This window comes from Phaethon lepturus, unplaced genomic scaffold (assembly GCF_000687285.1).
Source record: "Phaethon lepturus isolate BGI_N335 unplaced genomic scaffold, ASM68728v1 scaffold10994, whole genome shotgun sequence".
Classification (NCBI taxonomy): Eukaryota; Metazoa; Chordata; class Aves; order Phaethontiformes; family Phaethontidae; genus Phaethon; species Phaethon lepturus.
The window spans coordinates 29416-39761 of NW_010535485.1; the positions used below are offsets into that span (position 1 = coordinate 29416).

Here is a 10346-nt window from a genome sequence, read left to right on the forward strand (position 1 = left end):
GACGCTGGAACACTAAGGTACAATTTGAGTCCTTCCTTTCATGAGGAAGGGAGTTAGTTGTGGGACGCTGACGGAGTTTGACAGCTTAGGCTTCAAAAAATACAACATGCCGTTCTCCAGTGACTTTGCTCTGCCAGCGGACTTTGGAACAGACCCCAGTAGCTCCTTAAAGTTGTACTGGTTAACAATTTGCTGCCAACTCAAGCAAGTTTGAGGGACATTAGTACTGTCACTGTCTCTGCTATATCTGAGCCGAGATTACAAGCAAATTCATGGGATAGTCCCGATAAGCTCAGTGCTGGTCTTTAAGCATTATGCCTTATTTCATGTACACATTTCCCTTCTAGCATGAACATATTTGACCCACAGGTGGGATGAAGAGGCAACTGATAACCTCTAAGCCAACTGTGGTTTTCACAAAAGAATCCCCCACCTCAACCCAAAACCCAGAACTGTCCCTGTCAAACTTTCAGCACAAGGAACTAGAATGATGTGATGAGAATGTAAATATAAAGCCCAATTGCCTGTAATGTGTGATTACAAGCTTTATAGGATTACTGAATAGCCATGTTATTTTGTAATTGGAGAAATGATACTTCCAAGTTTTCTTTATATTAATAAACAAGTAGGAAAAGCTGTTGTTACATTATATACTTTGCAATGTCTCCGTAAATTATATTCATCCAGTATTAGCTCAATAGTATTTAAATGTCCATGGTGCTTGAAGGTTGTTATTTGATCACTGTATTAGCGCATGCACAATGTTTACACAACAAACCAGATTACATGGATTTTCATTCTGACCAGAAATACAGTCTGATAATAAGCAGAGAATCATAGAATAGTTTGGGTTGGAAGGGACCCTTAAAGGCCATCTAGTCCAACCTCCCTGCAATGATCAGGGACATCTTCAACTAGATCAGGTTGCTCAGAGCCCCACCCAGCCTGATCTTGAATGTTTCCAGGGATGGGGCATCTACCACCTCTCTGGGCAACCTGTTCCAGTGTTTCACCACCCCCATTGTGGAACATTTTTTCCTTATATCTAGTCTAAATCTACCCTCTTTTAGTTTAAAACTATTACCCCTTGTCCTATTACTACAGACCCTGCAGTCTGTAGTCTGCCTGTCCCCAAAGCAGAAAAACAAAACACAAAAGAAATGAAAGTTACTGAAATCCTTCCTCTGCAGTGTACCATCTGGTAAAAGTAAAAATGCCCAAAGGCTTTTAGTTATTCGGGTTTATTTTGTGTTGTTCTTTATCTGCCTTCACTAATATTGTTCTCTCTAGCAGCCAGCTAACACAGTGAGGTCTGGTAAAGCCATCATAATTAAAAGTCTATTTGCATTTTTCATCTAAAAATCTCTTTACAAATAATTAGATATTTACTGCCTGATCATAAAAATTTGTTTAAGCTGAAAACTGACATAGAAAACCTTCTCCTGAGAGAACACTTCTAAATTTTATTGATTTAGAAATGAAGGCATCACCTCAAGATTGGGCAGAATTTTAGCAATTGTGAGTATGAGATGCACCATGGCCTGTTAGCATCCTGCACATTTTTACATAAATTTGTAAAGTATTTCTTTCCTATTTGAGTGTCAGTTCTGATCCGACTACTGAGGCATCCGAGTGTCTTACTGGTTTTATATACTTTAGCATAAACACACTCTGGCATGGCAGAAGACTGGGGTCCCTGTTGTTGGGCTCCTGCTACAGAGGAGAGGTAACTTTCCCAAAAGCACCCTAGAAAGTGGCCACAAAGAAAGGAGAAGAATCTGGCTCTTTGGTCTAACGCCCATTGAAATTTTCTGAAATTATTTCTTAAACATGTTTAATAAGTTAAATTTCTCCTTAGTCTGATATCAATGAGATGAGAAAGCATATATTTACTTTTCATCCACAACGACATGCACAAAAAGCAACAATCTATCCACTCGGCTGCAAAAAGCACATGTGCTTTTGTTTTACTGAGGATGACAAATGCACCTATGTAAATGACTGGGAGGGAAGAGGGGAGACACAAGGCCATGAAGTATGAACAACAGGCTAAGAGGCAGTGTAATCCACCTTTGGATTCCACCTCTAATCTGTTCTCACAAGCTTAGTGAAAAAATATGGGGATGAAGCAAGTGTCTGTAAAAGACAAAGGAGCCAGAAGGGGGACATTATGTATCTCATTGAAACCTAATGCCCCCTCTCCCCACCCCCCATTTCATGAGCTCCATCTGTTCTCTACTAATACACAACAAGGATAATCCCAAACTGCTGGAGGTCACAAGAAGAGAGCAAGCACAAGCCCCTCTCCCAGTGCTGCAGCTCTGCAGGCAAGCAGCCAGCCTGAGAACAGAGCTGTTAGATCAGGTCCTCCCAGACCCCCCAGGCAGTAGGGACAGGGCCCAGGGACCTCAGTATAAGCACTGGTCTTTGAAGGTGCCCAAAAACCCAGGTGGACCTGAGGCAACCTAAATGCTTGGGAGACCATTTTTCCCTTCTCTGCACTGACAAGGTTATGGACTGGATCATGTGACTAATGGGCAAACAAATATCAGAACAAATTGCAAGAGGATTTGAAAACCTGTACTTTAGAGGCAGAAGATCAGCTGGCAGACAGACACAGACAGAAAGCTAATGAGGACTGCCTGGAAATGCAGAGCGAAACAGCACAGCAACTCTGTTTAGTGTAAAGCAATACCAGTCCTGGCCTTTCCAGCCATCTGCCCATGCTCTAAACTGCCACATCACTAACACAGACAGGCAGCTCTTCATATGCTGCCACGAATTCTGGGCATTGGGAAACAGAAAACCATCATCTTTACAGTTTACCAAGTAGGTGTCCCAGAAAGGCGATGACTGTGTTCACTTCACTGCTCTTCAACTGTGAGCACTGGCAGTGTTGCTCATCACCCAGCACTGAGTTAGTACGGACACAATTATGTTCTGTTAAATGGCTTATTACTCCATTCAACCACTCCTCTGCTTTGTTTTTAACTTATAAAACAACAGAAAAACTGCTTTATCTTCCCCAAATATAGAGTACATGCTTCCTAGTTGTTCCCTAAATGTATTTTAATATATTTTTTAAATTGTTAGTATTGCCAAACTCAATTTTTCCAGCATTATGTCAGAGTAATTTTTTTATCTAGCCTATGGTGGAGCTTTCAAGTGCTTTTTCTTCACTGAAACAAATCATCCGTGCTGGTTTTCATGCTCTTTATAAAGCACTGGACATACCAATGTGTTTGAGATGCAAAGAGTAGAGGAGGCTTGTCTGTCTTTGGTCCAGTTTTGCATGCAGTGTAATTAGACCTGGCCCTTACTATTTTCTACAGACTATCATCCATCCCAGACTGTATGGGCAAGTAGCAACTGTTTCCTTTTAGTTCTCCATAGGACTGTGCGGATGCACAGTATGTGAAAGTGATTTTCTGGCAAGAAGAGTTATGAGGAACTGTGGCTCCTTTTGTACTCTATACATTTCACTCAGATTTCCTGGGGCTCCAGGATCTTTTTATCCCCAGGATCATTATTTAGTCTCTTGGTAGAAAGGTGAGAACACAATTATAGCATACGGGTTTTAACCTTGGCAACAAATGTCTCGAGCACACTCTAGTGAGTGGGGCGTTCATCTAGCTTTTCTGACCTTCCCCTGCAACTTAAGCACTATTTGGTATTCTTCTTTTCCTTGCCCTACACTACTGTAAGACATGGCTATGCTCTGACATGTTTTACATCCAAGCAATAAGTGGAGCAGCTTATGTTCTCACTCGCACAAAGGTATTCCTGACAACCATACACCAAAGCTGGATGCAATGAGAAGAAATACTGGCTCAGGGAGTACTGTTGGATCTTCCTCATAAGTCTCAGTTGCACATATAAGTCTGAGAAACTGTGCCCTTCAGTTTGCTCTGCCCAGCGGTCTCAACCTTAAGGAAAACAATGTCATAGAAAGCCCGGCAAGAGCAGAGGTGACGAGAGTGCTAGGTCACAGCAGAAGCACAATCCACATGAGACTGCAAAAGACTTCTCAGAGTGGGGCAAAGTGCCCTGCCTGGTCCAGCCCATGGTCTGTAAAATGCTTTGGTGTCTTCTGGCATGGAAAGCACTGTATAAGAACATGTCATTATCACTTGTTCTGAGCATACAGAGAATTACTCCAGTTGGCCGTAACTCCTGCAAGGCTCTTTAGGAAAGTAAGCCCACTGCGGTGTTTTTAAATAAACATCTTTCTGGGATTGTTTTTTGGCCCCATTTCATTGAAGAGTTAGATCTGGAAGCAAGTACTGTGGTTTTTTTTCCCCACACATTTATAGGTGTTCAAAGCACACCTGCTCCATAAGACTCCTTTTTTAGATTGTTGGAGGGTGCTATGCACTGTTTTTGCTATTCATTGGTTAGGTCAAGCTGTGAAATACTGAGTCAGACAGACATGGACTTCCACTGGCAACTATCACTCAACAGTTTCTACTGCTGAAAGGAAAAGCTCTTGCGAATCTTTCTGCTGAAGCTTTCAGGACATCTTAGGCCACATGTGCTATTCATTTATCTCCATAATAATGGTTTCATTTCTCTGGAGGTAGGAGGAAGATACATGACATTATCTTTGCCATTCTTCATTCTTTCTTGTGATTGGTAAAATTATGCAATATTAAAAGAGAGAATATTATTAGAAAGTCCAAAAGATTACTGACTCTTGAAATGCAGTTTTGATTCTGACCTTGATAATACATGCAAAAAGAAGGACACAAAAGGGGTCTTATATCCTATTACCAAAGGGAGAAAAGAAAAACAAACCCACAAGAGACAACAGAAAGTAGTATGTGTTTCAGCATTCAGCTGCAAGGCAAGGTTAAAGCTCCTGACTTCACTGAGCTTCCCTAAAACCCCTTAGGTGGTGACAGCTGTGTGTAACAGGAACCGGTTAAGCTCCCATCTAGGTTACGGTATTGAGCCCATTCAAGTATTCCCTGCAGTTCTGACTACATACCGCACTTGGTTGCTGTTGTATGTTTATCTGTTGTACATCTCAACCAGTCCACGCTCCAGCAGCAAGTGGGAGAAGAACTTGCAAAAAGCTTTGTAATCGCTATCACAAAGGAGACCAGATACTGTCATGCCCTTGCTTTTGGTTACTCCATAGCATTCTGGGAGCAACGTTTCAGCTGAATTGCTTCATTTCCCTTGATAGGCAAGTTTTTCTGTGGCACAGAAAAATTCCCGTGCCCAAGGAGGGTGGCAAATATGCAAGAGACTGGGTGCTACCTACCCTCCTGTTACTACTAGTGATGCTTTGTTCAACTTTGAGGCAAGGAAAATGCCATGTAAATAACACCAACTAAACCAGCCCAGGAATACGATGTGTTGACTGTATGAGGTCTGAAGCTGTATGTATCACTGGTTCTGGTGATTTCTACTCAAATCCAGTAAATCTACTGCAGTTGGCAGCAATTTTTGTAAATGAGGCACTAAAGACAGCTCTTCTTGTCCTTTTCAGAGTTTAAGCCACAAAGTCATAAGAAATATCCACAAACTGTTTTTAATTTTAGCAAAGAAGGTGTTAAGCATGCATTTTACCGTTTAAACCAAATTTTCCCGTAATTCGAGGAAAAACTTAAATATTAGGCTTATGAGCTGCCAAAAGCAATGTAGCCTGCATTGAGATTTCCATAAACATGACCTGACATTATACTGTCCTTGTTGCAATGTTATGCTACATGCATGAAATTGCTTTGTAAAGCCTGAATACTCAAGAAGACAGATCTGTTATATTCTAGAGCTTCTGGCAGACTCCACTCCAATAAGTTAGGCACTGAAGCTGGTAGAAGGTAAAATGAAATTAAGTTTATTCAAAAGTTTTCCAGGCCATTTTTTCATCATTTTAAGTCTACTTGGATTTATATACTCTTTTGGGGTCATTTTGTCTTTTCCCCTATTAAGCTCACCTATTAAGTAACACATTTTAGGATTAGGCAATACACGTTGTTTTTCAAGCTAAAACATGAATACAGGAAAAATGAAGAATTTCAATTCTGAATTTACTAATATAGCACCTCCCCCAACATTCTAGATGATGACAGAGTTGAAGCTGCATCATGAAGCCCCATCATGAAGCCCCAGCAGCACTGAAGTCACTTTAGTGCATCACTGCAGACAATTAATACATCACTGAAGTCCAGAGTTAACAAACTTCTGCCAATACTACAGCACTTTCATAAGATATGCTCATAAAAATACTGACAAATATTGTGAACTAATTAAGGGTGAACAGTTTTTATACTTTTCTGCAATTTGTAACCAAATCTTGTACATTTTAATATGACTTTGTTTACTGCAACGCTGTATAATACACAGGTTTTATATGGCATCTATGCTTAACAAAAGGCTGAGTAAAACTCAAACCAGAAAATATTTTTCTATGACAAGTAAATACAAAATATGCAACTTGCTACTGCAGCAACTATTTCTGCTACACATTTTCAAAGGGCATACATGCTGAAGATCAGGAATAGCCAAAATTATAATGGAAAAATTTAGAAAAAAAGAAGAGATAAAAGAATGAAGAAAAGGAATGAACTGGAGATAACTAGAAACTAAGTGATGGATGGGAAAGTTAGAAGAAACTATGAGGGAAAGAAAAAAAATGGTGGGCTAAGAAGCAAATGATGATGGGAAATGAACACAGTCAAGGACGGGCTGCCAAAGAAGATAAAATCTAAGAAGTATAGAAAGAAGAGATTTAAAGAAGGTAAAAGAGACTTCAGAAAACCCCATAGACAGGATTTTTGGAAAAGCTTTCATTTGCTCAGATATGCTGCCACTGAACTTGATACAAAAGAATTAAGTCAAGATAGATCACTTAGAGGAAAAAAAAACCCCAAACATAGTGAGATCTTTTTCAAGTTTTGTCCCCCTTTAGCTTTATGTATGTATGTATGTATGTAAACATACACTTATGCATATATTACTTCCTGGTTGGTGAGGAGTTACTCAATGGCCCTATGTATTTTTTTGATGAAACCAAATGCTGCAAACAGGGTGTACATGACCCCTCCCCACCAATGCCAGTGGCCTAGTTAGCCCCTCTTTTTTTCAGGTTGTGCTGATGGATGTCTCAAACTGATTTACCTACCAGCTGTGTAATTCTGCAAAAGCAGCTTTGATCTTCTTAACTGAATTATCCACTTCCTCTTTGATCATCATACGGTATCTGGTTAGAGAAACAGTGCACCGCTGCAAGTCTTTTACTGATTTTTCAATGTTTGGCCCTAAAATAGAAAAAAAAAATTGCACAAAAGTCAGAAAGGTTTTCTGAATAAGGGAGCAGGAATAGTTCAACATGTTATTTGCCCAGATTAGGATGAAGGGGTTATCCTACTGAAGTCCATAAATCCAAGTTTTCCATAGTCCTTCCGTGGTGCTCTTCAGTTTTTAAACGTTTGCTCAAATTCAGTCCCCAAATCAGTGTTAAAACAGCACTAATAAAATTATTTTAAATTTCATTTAATATGTTAAATAGACCATAAATTGTTTTATTCCTTTTTGTTATGCTGAACATGATTCTGATTTCACTTTCCAACACATCTCTTCTTCACGTATGTGCTTTTATTCCCCTAGAGGCCTCAGCTGTCTGATCGCCTCAGCACACAGCAACCAGGGATCCAACTTACCTCTTTTTTTGACTGAATCATCTGTCTTTGTTTCAAGTTGGGTTGTAGCATTGGGTGATTTAACTGAGGAAGATTTTGACTTTGGCCTGCCTAGGTTACACTGGAGTTGAACCGATGACTGAAGAGACTTATGCTGTTCTACTCCATTCATAGTCTTTGGGTTTAATTCCACAGATACTCTCTGGTGTTCTTGTTCTTTGTCTGCAAGAAAACATTAGGTAGAAAACAGAGTTACAAGATTAAGAAAGATATGAAGCTTACTGTTGAGTCTGAATGACTTTATGTTTATACACTGGAAAAAAAAATCAAGGTTTTTTTCCACTGGCAAGCATTCTACAGAACCTCCGAAAGCTATGACAGAACAGAAACAAAGTAGTTTTGGTTATTAAACACTAATCTGAACACATCTATGTTTCACCAGTCTAAAAAGGAAAAAACATTAAAAAAATTAGCTCTCCCATGCCTATATGAAAATATACCTCATAACATAGAAAGCATACTACCAATTGTAATCTTTGCCCAAATATTAGAGAACAGAACTAGAGAGGAAGTCTGCTATGGAAAGCATTTAATGTTGAGATATATCTATCTCACACACAAAAACGTTCATCTTTTAATCAGCATTTTAAAAGCGCTGATTAGACGTTCCTACCTGAAACACTTACCTTGTCTGACTACAGATTTCTATCAAGGGCAGCTGCTAAGGAGGACCAAGCAGGAAATGAAACAATGTCAAAGATTAGGCTTCTGGGTTCAACAGTGTCAGAAGGATAAGATAACAATGCCTGAGCCTGTTTGGCTGCCACAAGACGACCTGGTTTACTCTTTCCAAGACTCCAAAGGGATTCAACATATCAGCATCACGACAGAGAGACAATCAGCATAAGAACATAGCCAGGAACTCTGTTCTGAGACAACTGCCATTAACCTTGTGCAACCCTGGCTGCATCTCACACTAATGCAGATAGCTTTGGTTTATAACAAATGTCCTTTCTACTGGCAGTTGAGGTTGGCCTTGCTAAATAACTCCAACAGATAGTGAAAAACAAGCAGTCTACCAGCTAAGCTATAGAGCAAGGCCAGGGCTATTGGGTTCTGCCTCCAAGATTAACAACAAATTTAAAAAGATCTGAAGTGCAAAATTGTTATTTAATGCATTTAATTAGCAGCTTTGTTATACTTGTCAAGACAGATGACAAACTGACAGCTTTTTGCCTAAAGAAAGCAATCTAGAACAATGGTTATGCTCAAAAAACTTTTTAATCATCATATATTTGTCTGCAATATACTTTGACACTGTTTCCTCCTAAATGACACGAGCTACTTTGAAATCCAGCAGCAAGATGAGCAACATAGCCTAGCAAACAATACCTTATTATGCTGCAACTGAACTTTCAAGTTTGATTGAGGACAATCAACACAATTTAAAAAGTAGATTGAGAAAGTCTGCATCAAATCTCTGAAGACTTGGGCCAACTAAGAAACAGGTATAACAAAATCTAGAGACAAAGTCTCTCTCAAATACTTGAAAGAGAAGTCAAAGGTCTGGGTAATAGTAGCTACAAGTAAACAGTTTCAGGTTTCAGTACATGATGGCTTGGAACTTCAGCATGAGTCTAATGTGTGACCTCCGCTGTATTAACCGTCAAGTACTACCAGATCTGCCAGTAATGGCAACAGAACAAATAAACTTGCTTTGAAATCTGCTGAGCTGCCATCTTCAAAATGAGTGGTTTATCTTTTTATAACAGCTTGCCATTCAAAACCTTTCAAATAAAGTGAACCTCAATGGATTCTTTGGCTGAAAGGTAAAAAAAAATCCCTTGAGATATAAACAGGAAGTTTGAAGGATTCACTAAAAATCATCCTACATGAAAAACAATTTTAAAAAGTAGGAAAGAAATCAATATCTGATTTATATCTGGTTTCATCAAAGTCCCTGCAAAAGCAAGAGCATGGCAAGGCAGCATTAAATATCCTTTCAATGCATTCATGCCCCTTCTTTACAAGGGTATGCACAGAAAGGGTAGCTGCAAGTCCTTCAGATCCTGTTTTGCCACAGACTCTAAGAAGGAGGGTTGGAGGGTTTGTTCTGGTCATCATTTTGAAGTAATCTGGTTTAATGGGGGCCTTTTCCCCTTCAAAATATTGAGAGGGAGAGCCCCTGAACTCACTCATAATTAAGTGAAACACCCCCTAAGGTCCTCCATGATGAGGCAATTTGGCTTTCCACGGCCTTGAATTCTGGGCTTCATTTTCTCTAGCAGGTCTTGACTGCCAGTGGGAAGCCATCACACAAAAAAACAACAACTAAAGACTTCCCAGAAAAAGAAAGATGGAATAATGGGAAGAAATAAGCAGACCTGAACTAAAGGTAGTAGCCACATGTTCTCCCCTATAATTTTCTAGCATGGGACACATTATAGAGAAACACCAGCTACACTGTATCCTCCCTTCTGGTCCCTGAAATCCCTTCCAGGCAACCAGGATTTTATAGCTCTGAAGGACCTAATCTCACAGACTGTGAGTTGGTATAAGCAAAGCTTCAACCTCATGATCCTCGTGGGGAGGAAAGCAGAAGGAACAGTCAGCAGACACCTGACTATGATCATTCTAAGCTGTGAGCTCTCTGAAGGGAACAGTGAAATGACTACAGTAACATTAATTTGATAGGGAAAG

General features: G+C 39.7%; 1 protein-coding gene across 3 annotated transcripts in view; it reads right to left on the minus strand.

The window, feature by feature from the left end:
* SPATS2L (spermatogenesis associated, serine-rich 2-like) overlaps positions 1-10346 on the minus strand; it is a 33422-nt gene that overhangs the window by 15979 nt on the left and 7097 nt on the right. Inside the window, exons 4-6 of one of the 3 annotated variants that reach the window (XM_010285829.1) lie at positions 8965-8973; positions 7668-7862; positions 7130-7265 (exon numbers count right to left, since the gene is read on the minus strand). In XM_010285829.1, the coding sequence (XP_010284131.1) occupies positions 7130-7265; positions 7668-7862; positions 8965-8973 (340 nt within the window). Of the gene's footprint in view, positions 1-7129; positions 7266-7667; positions 7869-8964; positions 8974-10346 lie in introns of all 3 variants that reach the window. The other 2 variants (XM_010285828.1, XM_010285830.1) reach the window with 2 other exon arrangements.